Below are 24062 nucleotides of genomic sequence, written 5' to 3' on the forward strand. Positions count from 1 at the left end.
AAGATAGTACCTTGTAGATTGCAGCTTTGTTTCAGAGATTTATGATATATATAAGCTTTTAGATGGCAGTAAAATACAGTTATATTTGTGTTACAGTTAATATTTATACTACTTATAGTGTACACTAGTTATAGATAATAGTAAAATAGAGTTGAAGGGGCCAAAATCCTTATGTTCCCTAAGATAAGGTAATACTTTGTAGGGATCAAAAAGTAATTTTCCTTTATTGCTAATTACTTCCACATTCCTTTCTCTTGTTGTGTCATTAAAGTATTACAAAGACTCAGTCTTCCTTGGAGTTTGTTATAGATTGTCTTAGTTTACAAATGGTTGGCCCTTATTTTTCTAGCCAAGATTTTTGAGCTTTGAAATAATATGAATAATTTATTTTAAATGGTAGAGATCTAGGAAGGAATGTCCTATACTTGTGGGCAGAGATTTAAAGAAAGCAGCTATAATCTCAAATCCAGCCCTAGTAAAACACTCTCTTCTGACTACCAGAAATGTGGTTTCTTCTCAGACCTCACAGTCGGATCCTTAACTGATTTTACCCAGGTACCTGATTTCCCTCTCAGGAGCTCTGGCTATTGTTAATGCAGTGCCCTGCTTTGCTTTGGATGGTCAGTGGATTTTAAACTCTTTCCTAGATGCCACCCTTACCTCAGTGATTGGAGACAATGATGTCAAAGATCTGATAGGATTTTTCATCTTGCTTGGTGGCAGTGTACTTTTGGCTGCCAACGTGACCCTGGGACTCTGGATGGTTACAGCACGGTAATATTTGCATTCATCTGGCAGAATGATCCTTGGTATGAAATATAAAGTGTTTCCTTAAAATTACATTTTAACTAACAACTTTAAGCTCCTCATGTATCAGAATATCCAAACTCTGGGATGGAGGATAAACAGAAGAAATGAAAGGCATAGTCTCTGACTACATTCTGATTTTAAAGATTGAACTTAACAAATTTCAGATGCTTGTGGAACAATTTCTAAACAAGTGAAAATTCATGTTAAACCATTTTGTGCAACTCCGGATCATGTTGCAGTAGTGTAAAGGAGAACAGAATTAGGTGGAATTAATTGGGGCAAACTTTTTGAAAAAACATCATGAATCCAGATTTGAAGAAGACCAGAATCTGGCCAAGTGGAAGGGTGAGCATTTTCTTGGCCTGTATCTCTTGTCCTTTGTCTTGTTTGAAAAGAATTTTAAGATTTAATGGTGTATTATTTTGTACTCTGACAACTGAGGTCTGATTGCAGTTAATAAAATTCTATAAAAGTATCTGCTGACATGAAAGGAGAAATTTTTGTCAAATGATGCCAAATAAGTGAAAAAAGTAGGAAGTAGGGCCTACAATACCATGATGCATGTTTTGCCCCACAGGAATTGTCTCTTTGATGTGTCCCCATGCCCTCATAAAGCAGCACTAGCCTTAACATTTAGAGTGAGCTGAAAGAGGTGTCTTTCACTTGCAGCCTGTGAGCTGAGGAGGTTAAAGTTGAACCTCAGAACTGAGCCTGGTCTTCTAACAGATCACAAGACAGATCTGCTACAGTCCTGGTTACCATTCTCTACAAAGCTTTGAAGCTTGAAACCCTTCCAGGGTAGACATTTTCTCTTGTGCTGCTGGGGTTATCTGGGGCCTAGGTCCTGGGTTCCTGTCTTCAAGAAGCACCTACCTTAAGCTCTCAACCATACTTTGTCCTCACCAGCAGCTTCCATGTTTCTCTATATTAAGTAATTAAATGCCCAGGCCTTGCTTTCCATCTTTCCTCTAAGCTACCTCTATGGGTCCACGGAAGACTTGGTAGTACAGTGAGAATGGCTACACGGGAGTACAGATGTGGACTTGCCAGAGGCTGGGAACTGACTCTTGAGCCCAAAAGTGCCCTGAGTAGTTCAAGGTCTTTTGCACTGGAGATGCAGCCCTGGAAGATCCAGAAAGTCAACAGGCCACTGTGAAGCTATTGGTCTTCTAAGTGTATGAGCATGCAATTCTTTGATGAAAAATAAGTGCTTCTCTCATGCACTCAAGAACATTAACACCCATGTACCCAACTTCTTCACTAAGTGAGATATTCCATGGTGTTCACCTTTTTCCCATCATTGAGTTGCTCTTCAGGCCCTAAAACTTTTTAATCATTTTTAAGAAACTCTTTAGACTGTATTACAAGTTTGCCTGCCTTCTTAAATAGAAATTATATATGGAGTATGTTAAGATGTTATTAATGATTTGAGGTCATCAGTTATTACCGCTATTAAAACCGTACACATTATTCGTTTATCCCAGAAAAAAAAAAACTTTTGTTGTGTTCTTCAGTAGATAGTCCTTTGGGATCAAAGACTGTTAGCAGAGTGAGCTCAGACCTGTTTAGGTAGTAGAGCCTGGGAAATGCCATGAAATACTTGTATAATTAATTTGATTACATAAACTAAGCAATTTACTAATCAATATGTTGTATATGTGCAGGTCAGTTTTTTGAAACTGAGAAAAAAATCTTAATAGAGGAAGTCCTACCCCTTAACTTCTTTCTCTGGGGAAAAAAAAAACTAATTTTCTTGTAGAATTTGAACATCGTGGTCTGTTGCTCTCTAGGGTCAGGATTTGGGAACCACCCTTATTAGGATATTGAGCAGATCCATCGCATTTGTATAGAAATGACCTTATCATGCAAGAAAGGAAATGTTATCTGTGTCCAGCTTGACTGTGGGCACTTCTGGAGTAAGGACCATGTCATACTCATCTTTGCATCCCTGGGACAGTGCATGAGACATCATAAATACTTAATAAATGTGGTTGAATGGATGATGAATAGTGTTATTTATGGATTAGAAAAGCATGTTTCTATTTAAGCTACAAATAGTATTATTGAATACTGTATATATATGTTAACATAAAAAATAACTTGGAAGGTCTTTGTGTCCTATAAAGATATTATCATCTTTATGAAAATAATCCATTTTCATTTCTGTAGAGCAATTAGAAAAATGAATTATTTTAAGGATTTGAAGAAAATGTTCTTTCTGTGTTGTCACGTTGTTCAACAGTAAAACTTTATTTTCAGTGTTCCTACTCTACATTGTTTACATTTTCAAGAGGTTTTTTTTAACCCCCTATAATCTGTATAGAAGGTATATATTTTTTCATCTCAGTTTGAAAAGACATGCAGTTAAACTTGACATTTTGATAATCGCCGTTATAGGTCATGGTCATCTATTCTAACAGCAAATTTCAAACAAGCACTTCATGGATACATGGCTCTCAGTCATCAGTTTGTCCTATGGTATTTATTGAACATCCACATACTAATTAATGGTGCACAGGTATTTTTTCCTACAGATCTTGCGACTGTGCTGTAATTCATTCTTAGTATTTAACTTGAAGATACCATGGTTCCTGGCATTTGATGTTTAGCAATAAAAGAATAAATGTGTACCAGCATTGTATGTTTTACCATCATCTATGTGTTGTCTTTTTTCAAAAACTTCTATTCTTTTCTGTCAAAATTGTTCCCTTTACATTACAGTATGATCTTTGTTGTTCTTAAATTCTTGATTCTAAAAGCAGCCTTCAGTTTTCACTCAAGCAACCTGTATATGAAAGTTGTTGCAGGCCACAGAAAGAAGGCTTTTTTTTTTACATTTATTTATTTTTGAGAGACAGAGCACAAGTGGGGAGGGGCAGAGAGAGAAGGAGACAGAATCTGAAGCAGGCTTCAGGCTCCGAGCTGTCAGCACAGAGCGCGACACAGGGCTTGAACTCACAAACCGTGAGATCTTGACCTGAGCCGAAGTTGGACGCTCAATCAACTGAGCCACTCAGGCACCCCAAGAAGGCTTTTTTAAATGAGATTCCTGTGCTCTCTCTATTGTTTTGGAAATGGCCTGTTTATGGGTGAAGAAAGAGGACTATCATGTTTCCTTTCAATAGTGTCTGACAGAAGTCTTCTCTAAGTTAGTGTATGTTTCTTAGGAATTCGTGGAAAAGTATTTCAACTCTGACATTTGATTGATCTTGACCTTTTGCTCTAGTACTTCCTCCCTTGTCCACAGATCCAGGCTCTCCCACCCCCTTTCTCTCTCTCTCTCCCTGTCTCCCCTTTCCCTCTTTCCCTCCTCTCTCTCTCTCTCTCTCTCTCTCTCTCTCTAACTGCCCCCTCACACACATGCACATGTTCTCTTTCGAGATTACTTAAAGGCCAAATACAATAGGATGGAAATTTAGCCCAACTCTTGATTGGCTAGCCTCATTCCACTCCTTTTTGCCTCTGATTTCATTCTATTATAATTAAGAGCCACAAGACTAGATGACTGATTATCTAAACCACTTTTTTTAGCAGCTTGAGATACAATTAAATACCATAAAATTCACCTGTTTAATGTGTACAATTCACTGTAAACTATTTTTCTTTTAATGACTACTCAAACAATAGTATACATATGCTTTAGTGTAACCTAACATTTTAAGCAAATGAACATGTGATACAAGACTGAGAAGAAAGAAAATGTTTCATTTATTTCACAGCTTTTTGAACTCTGAAGTGGTTTTCAGTACTGGAAGTAAAGTTGAGTCACAAATTATTTTTAAGGTAAAGCATGTAGAGGGGTACCTGGCTGGCTTAGTTGGTGGAGGATGTAACTCTTGATCTTGGGGTTGTGGGTCATGAGGTCAAGCCCCACGTTGGGTGCAGAGATTACTTAAAAATAAAAACTTTAAAAAAGAAAAAAAGGTAAAGCATGTAGATATATTTTCTTTGAGACAATAAGCCATTTTAATCAGTGTTTTTGCAGGCTACTTTTGCTGTTTAGGCCATAATAATTTGAATAATCCATTGTATATTTTATCAGGCTATGGCAAATGAATTCAATGAAAGGAAAGCCTCTATTTCAAAACCTAATGCCACAATAGATTGTACTCAGGGTGGAGGTAGGAAAAAAATGGCTAAAGGAAGTTGCAATTCTAATTACCAAGCAGGTTATATTGTCTAATTTAGTTTTCCATTGAAAAGAAAGAAAAACATCCTTATATCATAGTTTTATTTAGCTAAAGATTGATGGATATTCAATAGTTGTCCATTCTTATTAACTGACCATTTCTCACAGTTTTCTACTGACATGCTCCTGACACCTGAGAGGAGGGAGAACACAGAAAGGTCTAAGAGCAGAACCCTGTAACTGTCTATCCTACAAAATTGAAGTCTTGCTTTATCTTACATTTATGTAAATTTTACACTCCATGCATCAGTATCATTAAGCCAGTTCTCTTAAAGACGTGAAGCTCTAAACTGCAAAATAATTAGATGCTAAGAATATTAAGTTTTTTTCATGTCTAAAACACATTGGTAGAAAGTAGTTTATAATAGCTGGTCTGTAGACTAGTGACAGTCTATGATGGTGTTTTTATCTGTTTGTAGTGAAAGGAGAAAAATTATGTTGTATCTAATCACAAAATAAGGAAAATGTTCTTGTGTTGTTACAAAGTGCCTGCTGCCCTTTATCAAAGAGCTTTCCTTTATTCAGATTATGGAAACACATACTTAAGTTCACTTAGCACTTCTAGATTGCTCTGCAGAATGTCTCTCTAGAACTGACATTCATCAGCAGGGCATGAGGATTCCATGTTTCCCCATGCCCTTTCCTCCACCTGAATTGTCTGACTTTCATGTTCTCACAAATGTGTTGGGTGCAAAATGGCATTTCCTTTTAATTTGCATTTCTCATATTAATAAAGTTGCACATCCATATACTTGTTTAGCCATTTAGATTTTTCATTTTGCCAATTGCTTCTTGATATCCTTTGCCTAGTTTTCCATTGAGTTTACTAAATTTTTCTTGCTGATCCATAAGAATTTTTTGTATATTCTAGATTAGGGGGTCAACAAACTGCAGCCTACAAGCCAAACCCTGCTTACCACCTATGTTATAAATAAAGTTTTCTTAGAACACAACCACATTCGTTCATGTTTATATTGTATATGGCTGCTTTCATGCTACAACAGCAGAGTTGAGCAGTTGCAACAAAGACCATATCACCCAGAAATCCTAAAATATTTACTGTCTAACTGTTTACAGAACAACCCATGTTCTAGATATCATCTCTTGGCCATGTTAGATGTTGCAAATAATTTTTCCCAGTCTGTCAGCCACCTGTAAATTTTATTTATAAGGTTTCGTTGTTGAACAAGTATCTTTAGTTTGATGTAGTCAAATACATTAATTTTTTGATTCATTATCTGTGTTTTGTGGATATTACTGAAAAAGTGCTGTCCTTCCCAAAGTCACAGTAATATTCTATACAGTTTCTTCTATTTGCTTTAGAGTTATACTTTCACAATGAGATCTTTGATTTCTAGAATATATAGTGTGGGGTACCTGGGTGGCTCAGTTGGTTGGGTGACTGACTTCGGCTCAGGCCATGATCTCGCAGTTTGTGAGTTCGAGCCCCGCGTAGGGCTCTGTGCTGATTGCTCAGAGCCTGGAGCCTGCTTCGGATTCTACCTCTCTCTATCCCTCCCCTGCTCACGCTCTGTGTCTCTCTGTCTCTCAATAATAAATAAATGTTAAAAAAAAATTTTAGAATATATGGTGTGAGGTAGGAAATCCAGGTTTACTTTTGTATACAGCATGAACTATTTTATAAAATAGCTGTTAACAGTATTTTCTATAAGATTGTTAAAGAAGTTTACATGAAGTTCTTAATATGGTACGTGGCATGCTCAAGATATTACGTACTTAAGTTACTTATTTTCAGAATGCAGAATTATGACATAAATTTGCCCTCATATCCCCATCCATACTGGTGTTCGATCCTGCCTCCTTCTGGTATGCCTTCTTGGCTTCCACTGCCTTCAGGCTAGCTCTGGTTGTCCAGAGTGTCTTCCAAGACTTGACCCTTTTTAATATTTCTTCCTCCAATCAAAATAAACCAAAACTCATCATATTTAAGATGTTGGCTAAAGATTTTGCTCACTGAAACTATTCAAAATAACCTGCGTTTGTGGGTATGTTCATTGATAGTAACTTAGGCATTTAAATCTGATCTTACCCAAACAATATCTCAACTGAGAAGGAGGCACTATGACAAGCCATTATGAGAGAATTTGAGGTAGAATGGACTTTGAGGACTACATCAGACAATAGAAAACTACCCCCTGCATAGTTTGGGATATTGCATTTCAGAATAAGCTGTTTTTTTAATGTTCATTTTGTTTTGCATTAATTAGTTAGAAAAGAGGCTAAACTTTCGTTTTTAATGTGTGTTGTTTTGTAGATTTTTCTTATCCACATCCTTTGTCCGTATTTTCCTGCAATGATCATCACCTTCTTATTACTTCTCATTACTACAGACTCATATTTGTTCTGAAGCTTTGCAAACATATTTGACCATACCTCAGCTTCTTTTCCAGGTTCCTGACTTTAATACTTTATTCCTATTTATTGTTTTCTTCCCTTTCAATTTGTTTCCATCCTTTAATGGCATCTAACTTTTTTCCTAGGCCGTATGTATCACCAGAAATCTACAACGGGAGGTAGCACTTTGGAATTTACAGATTGTCCATGTCTCCACTCCAGGGCACCCCCTTTTCTGTTATGGAAATGCCTGGGGGAAACAAGTTGGTAATCGGGAGTTTGCTTGGAGAGTATAGAATTGGAGCAGGAGAGAGCTAATGTGATTTCCTTGGCCTTTATAGAAAAATAATTTTCTTACTAAAAAAAGAAAGGCGGGGTGCGCCTGGGTGGCTCAGTCGGTTAAGCATCTGACTTCAGCTCAGGTCATAATCTCATGCTCTGTGAGTTCAAGCCCCGCATTGGGCTCTGTACTGACAGCTCAGAGCCTGGAGCCTGCTTCAGATTCTGTGTCTCCCCATCTCTCTGCCCCTCCCCTGCTCATGCTCTGTCTCTGTCTCAAAAATAAATAAAAACATTAAAAAAATTTTTTTAATAAAAATTAAAAAAAATAATAAAGAAAGGGGCACCTGGGTGGCTCAGTCGTTTGAGCATCTGACTGTGGCTTAGGTTGTGATCTCACGGTTCATGGGTTTGAGCCCTATGTTGGACTTGATGCTGACAGTGCAGAGCCTGCTTCAGATTCTGTCTCCCTCCCTCTCTCTCTGCCCCTCCCCAGCTTGCATTCTCTAAGATAAAAAAAAAAGATACACATTTATTATATAAAACATGTTAAATGAAAGTAAATTGTAATTGAAAAAATAGGATTATATTATACATTAACTGGCAAACTGCTTTTTAAACTTGATGTAAGCATTTTTCAATGTTATTAATATTCTAGTGTCATTGAAATGGATATATAATACTGCAGCATTGACTATGCCGTAATTTTCTCTTTTCTTTTTTTTTTTTTTTAAGTAAGGTCTACACCCAACCTGGAGCTTGAACTCACAACCCTGAGATAAAGAGTCACATGCTATACCAACTGAGCCAGCCAGGAACCCCTGAATGTGCCATAATTAACCGACCCCTATTATTTCCAGTGTTGCAATGTTATAAACAAAGCTGTGAGGAATATCCTTATAACTAAATCTTTTGGCATATCCAAGATTTTTTGGGTAATTATAGAAACTCTTAAGAAAATCTTAAAGGAAAAATTACTATCTTTCAAATGTGAACATTTTATATATACATACTGCCTTGTTGCATTTACATTTTTTCCTCTTAATTAGATATGTGAAAATGGCATCTCATTTTAATTTGCATTTCTTTGATTAGAAAAAAGGTTGAACATTTTAAAATGTATTTATTGGTCATTGTATTGTTTTTGTTTGTCCCCATCTTTTGCCCATTTTTCATGGAAGTGATTATTGTCTTACTGCTTTTCATCATAAGCTCCATTCTACTATTTGATTTCTTACATGTGAATAAATTAAAACCTCATTTAATGGGGCACCTGGGTGGCTCAGTCAGTTAAGCTTCTGACTTTGGCTCAGGTCGTGATCTCGCAGTTTGTGAGTTTGAGCCGCGCGTCAGGCTCCACGCTGACAGTGTGGAGCCTGCTTGAAGTTCTCTCTCTCCCTCTCTCTCTGCTCCTCCACTACTTGCATGCTCGCTCTCTCTCTCTCTCTCAAAATTAATTAATTAATTGATTAAAAACCTCATTTAAGGGGTGCCTGGGTAGCTTAGTCAGTTGAGCATCTGACTATGGCTCAGGTCATGATCTCACGGTTCATGAGTTCGAGCCTTACATCAGGCTCTGTGCTGACAGCTTGGAGCCTGGAGCCTGCTTCCAATTCTGTCTCCCTGTCTCTCTGCCCCTTCCCTGCTCATGCTCTGTCTCTATCTCTCAAAAATAAGTAACATTAAAAAATTAAAAAAAAAAAAAAGAAAAACAACCTCATTTAAGTCTAATGCTAATGTTTATTTTTATGTTTTTATATATCATGATCTCTCAAGCTTTGCCTTATATTTTCCACCTTTGGTGAAATGTTTTCAAATGCTTCTAAAGATTTTATAAATATTCACAAATATTTTATGATAGTTTTATGATTTTGGTTTTTCAAACATTGTCATCTTTAATTTACATGCACTCTGTCTTGATGTTGGTGCCGAATAGGGATAGAACCTTGTGTTTTGTTATCCCCAAATGTTTAGCCAGTCATCCATCTCAAAGGAGATTTTTTTCTTTTTAATGTTTTGTTTATTTTTGAGAGAGCACGAGTCGGGAGGAGGCAGAGACAGAGAGGGACAGAGAATCTGAAGCGGGCTCCACGCTGACAGCAGCAAGCCCAATGTGGGGCTTGAACCCATGAACCAAACCATGAGATCATGACCTGAGCCGAAATCGGAAGCTCAACCCACTGAGCCACCCAGGTCCCCCTCAAAGGAGATGGTTAGTCTTAGGAGATTTTTTTTTTAAGAGAGATAGAACAAACAGGAGACAGGCAGAGGGAGAGAGAGAGAGAGAGCGAGAGAGAGAGAGAGAGAGAGAGAGAGAGAGAGAATCCAAAGCAGGCTCCAAGCTCAATGCAGAGCCCGATGTGGTGCTCAAACTCAAGAGCCATGAGATCATGGCCTGAGCTGAAGTCAGATGCTTTACCGACTGAGCCACCCAGGTGCCCCAGGCAATCTTAAGAGATATTTCATGCCAAGAGGAAGAGACATAAATTTATATCCTTTGGAGAGAAAAGATACAATAAGTGAAATTATCTCTCACTTGATAAATCATTCTTATGTGTATAGGATGCAACTATTATTTACTTTTTCAATTTAGTAATACAGGGAATTGAGAATATATCTCATACTTTAGTTGAAAAGAGTCCTTAAAACATTTTTTCCCCTAAGGTGTTTTTATTTTTATTGAAATAGTGTTTCTCATTCCTAAGCAGTATAGATTAGCATCTGGAGATTATCCTTAATATATATCATTATCTAAAGATAATCAACTTCTTAATCAACTTCTTAATGAAAATACTTTTTTGCTTCTTGGATGTTCAAGTTTAAAATTTTCTCTCTGTAGGTTATTTAATATTAGTCTTTAAAGGCTAAAAAAACTACCTTTGGAATAGACATCCTGATTTTAAAGTAAGTATCTTATCTTCATCTGTTTTAATTATATAATGATTAAGTTTGGAACACTGCATTAATCATAATTTAAAATCATGAAGATAAGAGGTAATGAGGATATTATGAATTTGTATTTTGTTTCTTGTAAAATTTAAACAAGTGTGCTTTTTTCCACATTTAAAATGTTTTTCTTCTGAGATCACTGTAGTTGGTTTTTAAATTTGCTAGATCTTAGAATATGACTCTTGTAAATATGCTACTCTAAGAGATGCTTATTGAATTAGAAAGTTTCCATTTTTCTTGCTTATCCCCATTCTGTAGTCACTAGAACTGATACATATATTCTTTCATTCATTTAAGAAATATTTATTGCTCACTTACTGTGTTCTTGGCACTATTCTGGGCTCTGGGGATACAGCAATAAACAAGACAATTTTTCTTTTTTGTATTTTGTAAGGAAAAATACCATTTGTTTTTAAAATAAATATAGGGACGCCTGGGTGGCTCAGTCGGTTAAGCGTCCGACTTCGGCTCAGGTCATGATCTCACAGTTTGTGAGTTCGAGCCCCGCATCATGCTCTGTGCTGACAGCTCACAGCTTGGAGCCTGCTTCAGATTCTGTGTCTCCCTCTCTCCCTGCTCCTTCCCCTCTCACACTCTGTCCCTGTCTCTCTCTTTCAAAAATATATTAACATTAAAATAATAAAACAATAAATATAAAATATATGCTAATCACTACTAAGTGTTTCAGGCATGGGGTAGCAAGAGATTAAGCTAAGAAAGTTATCAGAAGCCAGGTCTTAGAAATATGTTATGGACTTTAGCCTAATTGCAAATGGGGAGTCATTGAAAGTTTCAAGCAAGAGAGGGCCATAATCAGATTTGCATTTCAGTGGATCACCTTGACTGAGGATAAAGCATAGATTGGTGGGAGGCAAGTCTGGTGGCAATGAAATTGGTTAGGAGACTATTTTCGTCATTTAGGCAAGTGCTGATGATCTTGGCAGTAGAGGTTTGAAAAAGAGAAGAGGACAAACTCAAAAATAGGATCCACTGTATTTGATGGTTTCGTGTAGTTTAGGTTCAGGAAGGAGTCAAGAAGACTTCAGGTTTCTGGCTTGGACAATTAAATGATGGCAGTGCCATTAACAGCCAGGGAACAGCAGAAAAGGAGCAGTTCACTTTGGAACTTTTGAGTTTGACTGCCTGGGAGAACTTCAAGTGGATTCTTGGATACTGTCAGGAACTCAGTAGAAATTAGTTGGAGACACCATGTATGAGCTGATGCACTCCAAATATGTAATCCAACCTATGGGAATGGATAGTCTGGGGAGAAGATAGAAGAATGAAAAGGAAAAAGAAGGTATGCTGGAATAGAGCTCTCAGGAACACCGGCATTTAGGTTTAAAAAGGTACAAGGAAGAGGAAAAAATGAGCTTTAGAAAATTAGGAAGAAAACCACAAATGAGAGTTTGGTATTAGAGAAACAAAAGGGAAGACAATATATCAAGAACATGTCAATAATATGAGATGTTACTGAGAGAGGCTGCCAAATGTCCTTGGGCTTTAGCAGGAGTTTATAGGCAATCTTGAGAGAGCAGCCCCAGTGCATCAGGGAAAGCTGAGCCAGGTTGTAGTGGGTGGAGGAATGGTGGGGGTGGGAGTGGGGGTTGGGGGGTGGGGGGAGTGGCTGCAGGGAGAGACTGCAAATGCAGAAAATGCAGTCAAGAAGTTTTATTTGGAAGGCATGGGAAGAAAGCTCATGGGACTCGGTGAAGGATGTAGAGGAAAGCATTGTTGTCATTGTTTTAGCAGTGGGAAAATCATTGGTATGTTTTTGGTGCTGATGGGAAGAACCCATCAGGAGATGGCATCTAGAGCACAAGTAGAGTAGTAAGTAGTCTTCAGCAAGAGGGATGCCCTTTCTAAGAGGGGGAAAGAGGAAACACAGTTGCAGATACAGTTATCTTGAATCCTAAGTATCTAGAACAGTGCTTGGAAGAGAGTAGACACTCCAGAAATCTTTGTGGAGTAAGATGGAGTCCTCACATAGCTGCAAGGAACAGTGGAGCCAACCTCACTTCTAGGTAAGACATACTGGCAGAGGCACTTGAACAGGTAGGTACAGAGTGCTCAGCTCTGGGATAATAGCATTGAATTTCCTGATTTGAGAATGTTCTGTGTTTACCTAAGTTCTCAGGAAACACAGGGCTGAAGTATAGAATTTGAAAGGGTCCAGAATAAGGCACTGTGGCCTAAAAAATGATTTTGAGCTGAAGGCATTTGAGTTCCTAAAATGCCTTACCTGCCTAAAAGCAAAGCTTCCCAACGGAATTCAGTTGTCATCAGCCTCCTCCTCAGAAGTACCCCTAATCTTCTCAAGCAGACATTGACACAAAACTATCACATCTTCCACCAGTTCTTCTGAGGGCCTATTCATCTCTCCAAAAAGTCATTTGTTTTTTCATAAGTGCCCTTCCTTGTCCTTCTAAGAAGTCATTTATTCTGCCAGAAGTGACCTCTGTCCATACTCATCCCCTATTTGATGGCAGATAAGCCCCACATTCTAACTACCTTGAATCGCAATTCTTTGTGAACTCCTGTGCGCATGTGTAAATCTCTTTTTTCTCTTGCTCATCTGTCTTTTGTCAGTTTCATTTGCAGGCATCAAATCATTAACCTTAGAGGGTAGGAGGAGGGGTGCCTGGGTGGCTCAGTCAGTTAAGCATCAACCTCTTGAGGTTCAGCATCAATCTCTTGGTTTCTGCTCAGGTCACAATCATGGTTCTTGAGTTTGAGCCCTGCCCTGGGCTCTGTGCTGACAGTGCGAAGCCAGCTTGGGATTCCCTTTCTCTCCCCCTTGCACATTCTCTCTTTCAAAATAGATACACAAACATTTTTTAAAAGGGGGTAGAAGGAAAAGTTTTTTTTCTCTCTGATAAAGTGGCATGATGTTTTAAACTTCCTCTCAGATGGTTCACAGAGATAGCAAAGCCAGTATGGCAAAATATTGGGAATTGTTGAATCTGGATAAAGGGCATGAGGGAGTAATTTGTACTCTTTTTTTTTCCTTTGTACTCTTCCTGAAACTTGCTTGAAATTGTTTCAAAATAAAAAAAAATTATTTTAAAAAAGAAGCAGCTTCTGCATTTATTATCATCTCTACTTTTTCATTTTCTATTTTATTCTATTTCCAATTTCAACACTTTTTATTTTCCAACTTAACTATGAATGGGAATAAGGAACTTGAGAGAGAGAGCTGCTTTTTGGGTTCAGGCAAATTATATCTCTATGTCTCAATTTCTTTTTGAGAATAATACCTTCAAAACTATGCTATGTTAACTGAAATAATCACACAGCAATCACACAGTAAATGTTGTTCCTTCCCTTTCCAGGACCAATTCAAACCACAATGCCCTTATGAAACCTTCCCTCATCACCTCCATGACAAAACTTACTTTGTATTGCACCATACATTTAACTAAGTGGCTTTTTCATACATTACATCTTTCAGTTCTCCCAATAACCTTACAATCATTTTCTTTGTCTTATAGATTAAAGACATTTAATGGCGTTAAATGACTTGGCTAGGGTCAAACAGTCAGTCAGTAAAAATGCAAGGATGAGAACCAGGTTCTTTTCGTCCTAACTCTTGCGTTCTTTGTTTTACCGTAATTTGACATTTTTCTTCAAGTGTTTTTTTTTTAATTATAGTAAAATATACCATAATTTACATGACATAAAATTTGCCATTTTAACCATTTTAATTGTACAGCATTAAGTACATTCATATTGTCATGCACATTATCAGTACTGTTCATCTCCAGAACTCTTCATCTTGCAGAACTGAAACTCCATCCCCATTAAGCAGTAATGCCCATTCCCCCCTGTGCTCCAGCCCCTGCAAACCATCATTTTACTTTGTGTCTCTAGGAGTTTGACTATTCTAGGTACCTCATATAAGTGGAATCATATTTGTCCTTTTGTGACTCTTATTTAACTTAGGCTAATGTCCTCAAGGTTTATCTATATTGTAGCCTATGTTCTTCCCAAGTTTTATAAAAATCTGTGCTCCTGGCATTCACCTGTGACTTAATGTGCCCTATTTCATTTCCCAGTTTATAAACTCCTTGAGGACTGTAACTCTGCTTATTCTTGGCATGGCCACCCTCATAGTGCCTAGTTCATAACAGTAGTCACTGAGCTCTCTTGACTGGACGGCTACCGGTCATTCTAAAATAGAAAGTGATCCTCCTCTTATATTGTCCATCCCAATTTCATGCCTCCTCTCAGCTGCTGGAGACAAGGAAATGGATGAGCATAATTGTTCTATTATTGCAGTGGAAGGCCAGATATAACACCAGAAGTTTCCCTGGGTAGGAAGGATGGCAGAAACATGAGTTTTTGTCATGTACAGTTAGCTCCCTGCTCACTGTAAAAATCATATATGCAATATTCTTTCAAAGAGGAAGGGGGTGGGATGCCTGGGTGGCTCAGTCCGTTAAGCATCCAACTTCGGCTCAGGTCATGATCTCACGGTTTGTGAGTTTGAGCCCTGCATCAAGCTCTGTGCTGCCAGCTCAGAGCCTGGACCCTGCTTCAGATTCTGTGTCTCCCTCTCTCTCTGCCCCTCCTCCACTCGCGCTCTGCCTCTTTCTATCTCTCAAAAATAAATAAAAATGTTTAAAAAAAAGATTTAAAAAAAAAAGTAAAAAAGAAAGAAATCTTTTAGTATTATGATGTGAGAGTTTCGTAATGTTTTTTTCCTCCCCTGAGAAAAATAAAAGTGACTCATCACATTATGGTAAGAATGAACTCTTTGGATGATTGATCATCCATCCTTGATGTTATCCGAGGGTGAAGTCGCATTTGACTTGTCATGCTAATTATTACATAGTTCCTATAAACATTAAAGGACAAAACGAGGAGAAATGGAATAAGAAATGTTTTGAGTCCAGGTTTTAGCTCTGCCACCTACTAGTGACTTTCAGAAGGGGAAGACTTTGCAATCCCTTCTCACTAGCACACCCATGCTTCCACCTCTGTGGAGCGGCAGAACTTCAAGGGCAAACATGGCTTCAGAGCCCAAGAGAGAATGTAATGTGGTCAGGAGCAGCCCCAAGAAACTGAAAGACCTTCATCTTATCTGACAGGAGATGCTGCTGGACCACATGCCACCAGTCCCACTCCTGAAGCAGAATGTTCAAGGAGTGTGTCCGAAAAGCAGAAGCTGGCTGCTCCAAGGAAGAAAGGCTATGCTTCAACCAGCCTCACTCTACTTGAAGAAAGGGCTCTCCCAGAAGAGAGGCAACCTGAAGGATTCACCCAAGTGTTTCTGAGCCAGGACCTCTAGCACACTTTGGACAGTGGTGGCATAAAATAATTGGAGGCAACCTGAAAAGTAAAGTTGTTGAATATACTAAATGACTTCCCTCTGTGTGTCTACAAAAGCCCCAGTAGCACATTTTTCAAATATGCAAGCTCTGAGGAGAATAGGAAACATACGGAATTTTAAAGGACCTCCCTTACTAAAGGGAAATCAAGCAGGCTTTTATTTTGGCAACATACTTATAACCTTAATCTACTTGTGGTTGTTTTATGTAGTATAAGATATTTGTCATACTGGATTGGGTTTATTAAATCTCATTTTTTTTCATTTTTCATTCTCAAATCAAAATGGGAAATGTAGAGAAGAGGTAGCTATTTAGAATGCTCAAAGGGGCTTCTGGGTGGCTCAGTTGGTTCAGCCTCCAGCACTTGATTTTAGCTCAGGTCATGATCTCACAGTTCATGATCTCACAGATCTCACAGAGTTCAAGCCTGGCAACGGGTTCTGCGCTGACAGCATGGACCCTGCTTGGGATTCTCCGTCTCCCTCTTTCTCTCTCTGCCCCTCACGCACGTGAACACTTGCTTGCTCTCTCTCAAAAATAAAACTTAAAAAAAAATAAAGCTAGAATGCTCGTAGAACTTTGATAACATCACAGGTTTTTATTTTTTTATTTTTTTATATATAATTTATTGTCAAATTGGTTTTCATACAACACCCAGTGCTCATCCCAACAGGTGCCATCCTCAATGCCCATCACCCACTTTCCCCTCTCCCCCACCCCTCATCCACCCTCAGTTTGTTCTCAGTATTTAAGAGTCTCTTATGGTTTGCCTCCTTCCCTCTCTGTAACTTTTTTTCCCCTTCCCCTCCCCCCTGGTCTTCTGTTAAGTTTCTCAGGATCCACATATGAGACAACACAGGTTTTGAGACTGAGGAACATTCTCCCAAAATATCAATTGGCACACACTTTTGGTGGCCTACTAAAAAGCCATTCCGCTCTTTTACCTGCCGGCAAGGTCTGCCTTCTATAATAGAGGCTAAAAATGCCAGATACTCCCTCTCCTACCCTCTTTGCAGGTAATGCTGGCCATGTGGCTGAGGTTTGGTCAGTGAGCCTTTCAGCAGCACTCTCTCTAGATGCTTCTGGAAAGATTTTCCATCCTGATGAAAACAAGATATTCAAGTAGAGCTTTCTTTCACACCTCTTCCTTCCAGTCATTTCATAGGCTATTTGAGCAGTGGACACCATATTGCAGCCAGCCTTTCAGCAGCACTCTCTCTAGATGCTTCTAGAAAGATTTTCCATCCTGATGAAAGCAAGATATTCAAATAGAGCTTTCTTTCACACCTCTTCCTTTCTGTCATTTCATAGGCTATTGGAGCTGTGGAGACCATATTGCAGCCATTAAGCAGTAGAGAAAAGCAAACATGCTGAGAACGGCAACATATGGGAATGGAAAGAGCCTGGGTCACTGACAGCACTGTTTAGCTCAGGATGACCATCTACCTCTAAACTTGTTAGGTAAGACAATAAAACTTCCTGTTATATCTGCCACTCTTAGTTGGGTATTGTTATTCACAGATGAAAGAAAGCATCTTAACTGATTTAGGAAGATTTTAAATACAGTTCAGAGGAAACTATTTTACACCAAATATTTACTAATTCTCCCTCACATCTTGAGAAGTCATGTTAGTGAACATAAGCATATGAGAAAGTCCTTATAACATTGGGTTAAAGGGAGGCTCCCAGGGGCGCCTGGGTGGCTCAGTAGGTTGAGCGTCCGGCTTGGGGTCAGGTCATGATCTCGCAGTTTGTGAGTTTGAGCCCCGTGTCGGGCGCTGTGCTGACAGCTCAGAGCCTGGAGCCTATTTCAGATTCTGTGTCTCCCTCTCTCTCTGCTCCTCCCCCGCTCCTGCTCTGTCTCTCTCTCTCTCTCAAAAATAAATATTAAAAAAAAAATTTAGGGGCGCCTGGGTGGCTCAGTCGGTTAAGCGGCCGACTTCAGCTCAGGTCATGATCTCACAGTCCGTGAGTTCAAGCCCCGCGTCGGGCTCTGTGCTGATGGCTCAGAGCCTGGAGCCTGTTTCAGATTCTGTGTCTCCCTCTCTGACCCTCCCCTGTTCATGCTCTGTCTCTCCCTGTCTCAAAAATAAATAAAAATGTTAAAAAAAAATTTTTTTTTATTTAAAATAAATAAATAAATAAATAAAAATAAAGGGAGGCTCCCAGCATAGAACCCTGAGGGTTGATCTGGTGATGTCTCAGGTTTTGTTGTTCATAATGTCTGAGAAAAGACATACTATAACAGTGAAAATGTATGTTAGGAAAATTTTTTGGTTTAGCCAAATTTATTGACACAATTATTGGAAAACCATTCAAAAATAATTGGTTTAGGTTTTTAGAGCAAAGATGACTGCCAATCTTAATTATTCAAGATTTTTCTTAAGGATCTAATTCAAATGTGTCATTTATTCTGATTGTAATGAGAATTTTATTAAAAAAATTTTAATGTTTATTTTGAGAGAGAGATAGAGCATGAATGGGGGAGGTGCAGCGAGAGAGGGACACACAGAATTTGAAGCATGCTGTAGGCTCTGAGTTGTCAACACAGAGCCCGATGCAGAGCTCGAACTCACGACCTGAGCCAAAGTCGGACGCTTAACCGACTGAGCCACCCAGGAGACCTGTAATGAGAATTTTAAATTGTCCTATTTGAAATGCCATTTAAATTTTCAAGATTGAAAATAGAATTTATAAACAAAGCAGCTTTGAAATTGTTTCTGTAATGCCTTAGAAAACTCAGATATCTGACCTTATATTACACTTAGTAAAACAGAAAAGGCCATTTGCTGATAAAATATTGTCATTCACAGATAATTACATTACATAGATTTACGTAATTTATGTGGAACCCACACACTGTATTTATAGATTTGGAAAACTTTATACTTAGCAATTGTCCATTTTACTTCTCCATTTATTTGTTGTGATAAGACATACAATTTTCCCAAAATGTGTTAGATCAAGTTGAACAAATGAAATTAATATGAAAATATCTATTAAAGGATGTTAGTGTCCAAGCTGTCCATCTTTTCTGTCTGTCATCCATCTGGACATAAAAGAGTTTGTTAAATAGAATTAAATATACCCTATGTACCACACCAGTGGTTCTCAATCAGGAAGATTGTATCCCCTAGGGAACATTTCACAAAGTCTGGAGACACTTTTGATTGTCACAACTGGGGAGGGAGCAGGGTGCCACTGGCATCTGGCAGGTAGAGGCCAAGGATGCTGCTAAACATCCCATAATGCACAGGACAGCTCCCCAAAAGAAAGAATGATCCTGACCCAAAATGTCAATAGGGTTGGAAAACTCTGGTCTACAACAAACACTTTGATGTTTAAAATATAATACAGGGGTGCCTGGCTGGCTTAGTCAGTAGACCATGTGACTCTTGATCTTGGGGTCCTGAATTCAAGCCGCACATTGGGGGTAGAGTTTACTTTAAAAATAAATAAATAAAAGTAAAAATCAAAATATTAAATAAAATGTATCACAAACTCATTCTTCATAATCCCTGCAGAGGAAAGAATAGATTATTATTGTTTTAAAGTCATCTCAAGAGATTCTCAGGGGAAGCCTTGATTCTTAGAAACTGTAAAATATAGGTTGAAGCTTGTATGCATTTTTTGTTTCTTTCTGTGTGTGTTTTTAAGTTTTTTAATGTTTATTTAATTTTTGAGAGAGAAACGGAGACAGGGAGCAAGCAGGGTAGGGGCAGAAAGAGAGGGAGACACAGAATCCAAAGCGGGCTCCAGGTTCTGAGCTGTCAGCACAGAGCCCAATGTGGGGCTCAAACTCATGAACCGCATATCATTACCTGAGCTGAAGTCAGATGCTTAACCAACTGAGCCACCCAGGTGCCCCTGGGTGTTTTTTCAAAGTAATCTCTACACCCAACGTGGGGCTCAAACTCACAACCCTAAGATCAAGACCCAGATGCTCCACTGACTGAGCCAGCCAGGCTCTCCTGTATCATTTGTTTTATATGAGAAATTCCTTCTTTTTATGTTATAATATCTTCTTTCAAGTAGATAGAACTTAGATGGAGCCTTCCTTCCTGGAACTCCATCTTTAAAAAATAATTGTGGGGGCACCTGGGTGGCTCGGTTGGTTAAGCGTCCAACTTCCTCTCAGGTCATGATCTTGAGCTTGGGGAATTCGAGCCCCACATAGGGTTCTGTGCTGACACCTCAGAGCCTGGAGCCTGCTTCGAATTCCGTGTCTCCCTCTCTCTTTGCCCCTCCCCCACTTGCACTCTGCCTCTTGCTCTCTCAAAAATAAACATTAAAAAATTGTTTTAATAATAAAATAAAATAAATAAATAAAAATTGTTGTTGGGGCACCTGGGTGGCTCAGGCGGTTAAGCATCCAACTCTTGATTAAGGCTCAGGTCATGCTCTCCGGGACATGAGATCAAGCCCTGAGCGTCAGGCTCTGTACTGGGCATGGAGCCTGCTTAAGATTCTCTCTCTAAAAAAAAAAAAAAGAAAAAAAAATTGTTTATCTCATCTGTCTGGAGGTGAACCTGAACTTTACTAACATTGCAAAGTGTTCTTCCTAAGGCATGAATCTATAGATGTGAGTTTAGTGTAAATTATATAGCAACAGGAAAATGAATTAGAAAACTTTCTTTGTGCTTCCGTATTTCCCTGTCCATAGACTCGAACCTACCTTTCTTGTACAATGTGAAAACATTTTACTTGGAAAGAAAGTGACCATTCAAATCTAAGATCTGATATGATAGAGAATGTCAAGAACACCTAGTTCATGTTAACATTCTTGGTATTCATAATTTAAACGTCTTTTCTTTTCTTTTTTTTTTCAACGTTTATTTATTTTTGGGACAGAGAGAGACAGAGCATGAACGGGGGAGGGGCAGAGAGAGAGGGAGACACAGAATCGGAAACAGGCTCCAGGCTCTGAGCCATCAGCCCAGAGCCCGACGCGGGGCTCGAACTCACGGACCTCGAGGTCGTGACCTGGCTGAAGTCGGACGCTTAACCGACTGCGCCACCCAGGCGCCCCAAACGTCTCTTCTTTTTAATCGAGAGTTGGCATACATTTCGTATGCCTTTGAAAATTTAATCTGGAACACAGAGAAGGAAATTTGTTTTCTTTTTAAAGATCTCTAAGGAAAGTTGTTCCACAATCCATCAGGTTGTTCTAATATCTAACCTGTATGAGATATCACATATTATAATCTAGACTGATATAACTAGTTTGGAAGGCAATTTAGCAATATTTATCAACTAACCTCATAAATGTCCATGGCCTTTGAGGCAGTAATTCCTTTTCTGAGAATTTATCCTGAAGTAATTATCCTAAATGCACACTAGGCTTTCTACACGAGATGTTCCTGACAGTGTGTTTTACCCCAGTGAAAAACTAGAAACTCCTAACTGTACCACAACCAGAATAGTAGAATGGGTAGATTAAATTGACTAACTTTATGTCAGCTTTATGTCCACGTAAAGATATGAAAAATTAGGGTGCTCTGCTGGCTCAGAAGAGCATGTGACTCAATCTCCAGTCATGGGTTTGAGCCCCATGTTGGGTGTAGAAATTACTAAAAAAATAAATAAACTTAAAAATTGTTTTACAGAACACATGTGATAACATGGGGCAATATTTTTTCAGTAAAAAATAAAAAAGGATATGAAACATTGTTCGCTGCATGATTATAATAGCATAAGAAAAAAATCATTTGAGCCCACACAGGGACACCAAAAAAGAAAGAAAGAAAGAAAGAAAGAAAGAAAGAAAGAAAGAAAGAAAGAAAGAAATCAAGCAAAATCCTGTAAACTCATGTAATCAAAGCTATTTACCCAGAAATTCCACTTCTAAGAGATTATCCTAGGGGAATGATTGGTATAAAGAAATTAATCACTAAGCAAGAAAGTATAAACAACCTTAACGGTTTTTTAGTAAAAAAGTGGAAACAACTCAAATGTCATGTCTATGTGGATACCCCATATGTTCACTATTAAATTTGATTTTCTCCTATTAATCTGTCTCATGTCAATTTGATTCTTAGTACAGCTAGAGGGTCTTGAAGGGCAGAGGAAATTCTTTCTCCCCAACGGTTGGCACATTTCGCAGTATACTCTCTACTCGTTGGACACCTCTTGACCTGACATTGCTGCAGTTGAGAGATCCTTGGGACAATGACATTCAGCTGGCAGCAGGTGAAATTTCTTACCAGGTGAAATTCCAGCCTCCTGGAATGTCTGTGTGTGGAGGCAAATGGAGCCAGAGTGGTAAGAGGTCTTTTTATCTCTTTCTTAATTTAGATTAGCAGGAGAAAATCCTTGTGGAACTAGTTTCTTGGACTAGGTTACTCTTTGGTTAAATTTAGTAGAGTACTCTTTGGTTCCTGATCCATTTCCTCCCAGAGATGGTCTTTGTTTTCCTCTGTCTGTGTCTTTGGTGTCTTTAATGCGCACATGAAGTAAAGGCTGTTGCTCACGGACATGTTGGAAGCCAAAGCTGCAAAATTGGTGGGCACCGGTCGAGCACTTAAAAGGTGTTAGAGTGCTCGCCGCCTCAAGAAGACTCCCATGTTAGGAAAAGTTTGTCACAGAATGGGTTAGATTGACACTAGGTCACCCCTAAATCTCAAGAAAACTTCCATGCAATGAGATATACTGTAAAACAACACAAAATCCCCACACATCCCTCCTAGTTATTAGGGTGGCTGTGGCTCCAAGAGACCCAAGGCCTAGCCAAGGCTGTTTATGTGCGCATAAGAGATTTGTCCTTTCATCTTGTTCTATGTTCTAAGAATGTAGCCGGTGTGAAGGGGTGCAAGAGCACCTGGCTTCAGGGGTCCCAAACAAGATCCAGAGGCAGAGAGATGAGTGCTGGTGGAACAAGAAAGGAATGTACTTCAGTGAGGCCACCACCCAGAAGACAGCAGACTAGCATCTCAGACTGTCTGCAAAGTGCTACAAACACTTCCAGGTTTATATAAGGAAAATGTGGGGCAAAGGTGGGTGGGTACCTGTAGGTGGGCAGTGAAGGTCAAGTCTATCACTGTCTTAGAGTCAGTCATGGGTGGGGTCTTGCTGGGGCGGGGCAGTCCTTATTGCTAGAGGGGCTAGTTTTGGTTCCCATCAGGGGATGCTTTGCCCACAGGATCTTCTGTCTGAGTTAAGAGATAAGCTAGAAAGAAGAACTTAATCAGTTAGAAAGTTTGAGGTCAAAATGGAAGTAGTCAAAGTCCTCTTTCAAGAGCTTGACTTTGTGACCAGTGAGAATATTCTCTTTGGTCTCCACCATTCAGAGGGTGCACTTTCCAGAGTTCTGCAGGGGATCAGTCAAATAGACTGGAGATCCAAATACCTCTCCTCCACCCCACCGACTGTGGGAAGTTTGTCATAAGAGGTTCCAGCCCAGAGGAACCTTTGTTATATCAATCTTAGTTGCTTGTCAGTGTTGGAAAGTTCCATTCCAGTAGCACCTGCCCTGTGTCACAAATGAGGGAGTCTTTGACTAAAGGCATCTCACCATTTTGTGAGGACTAGAGACACCATTTTCCCTACACCATCCTCACCGCTTGTGCAATGAAGGCCTTTGCTTTGTTAGACTAATTTTGGGAGTAAACTTTTGAATCATGGGGGCCGTGTAATCTATATCCTCTTTGGATGCCTTGCATCACTGGTTAAACCATTAAGGCTTATTGGTTTGAGTCGCTGTTAATAGATCCTACTCATCAATGGCTGGAGGATGGATACTTTAAATTGGCTATATTAAAAAAAAGTCTTTATAGAGAGCTCTCAACTGTCTTATTAGTATAGTGGGAAGCCTTAAGGACTCCCTTGATAAGATGAAATAACAAAAATCAGACTTAAAAATAGGGGCACCTGGTAACTCAGTCGGTTAAGCGTCTGACTCTTGATTTCGGCTCAGGTCATGATCTCACAGCAAGGAGCCTGCTTGGAATTCTCTCCCTCTCTCTCTGTCCCTCCCCCACTTGCACTGTCTCTGTCTCTCAATATAATAACTTAAAAAATTTTTTTTAAATCTCCCTGATATAAAGAAGGAAATTTAGTTAAAAAGATAGGCCAGTCCCTTGATATTCAGGATACAATCTAGTTCTTTAGACAATTAGAAATAACTGTCTTACAAATCTCTACAAACCCAGAAA

At 38.9% G+C, this 24062-nt stretch overlaps 1 protein-coding gene across 16 annotated transcripts in view; it reads left to right on the forward strand.

Moving 5' to 3' along the window:
• The window catches only part of MBTPS2 (membrane bound transcription factor peptidase, site 2), a 98081-nt gene that overhangs the window by 37642 nt on the left and 36377 nt on the right, over positions 1-24062 (forward strand). For 10 of the 16 annotated variants that reach the window (XM_053202163.1, XM_053202161.1, XM_053202165.1 and 7 more), the window contains exons 11-13: positions 556-774; positions 17224-17373; positions 21951-22173. In XM_053202163.1, coding sequence (XP_053058138.1) covers positions 556-774; positions 17224-17260 — 256 coding nt within the window. In that variant the 3' untranslated portion in view covers positions 17261-17373; positions 21951-22173. Of the gene's footprint in view, positions 1-555; positions 3465-15672; positions 15921-17223; positions 17374-21950; positions 22174-24062 lie in introns of those variants that run through there. The other 6 variants (XM_053202172.1, XM_027054590.2, XM_053202169.1 and 3 more) reach the window with 5 other exon arrangements.

This window comes from Acinonyx jubatus, chromosome X, assembly GCF_027475565.1.
Source record: "Acinonyx jubatus isolate Ajub_Pintada_27869175 chromosome X, VMU_Ajub_asm_v1.0, whole genome shotgun sequence".
Taxonomy (NCBI): domain Eukaryota; kingdom Metazoa; phylum Chordata; class Mammalia; order Carnivora; family Felidae; genus Acinonyx; species Acinonyx jubatus.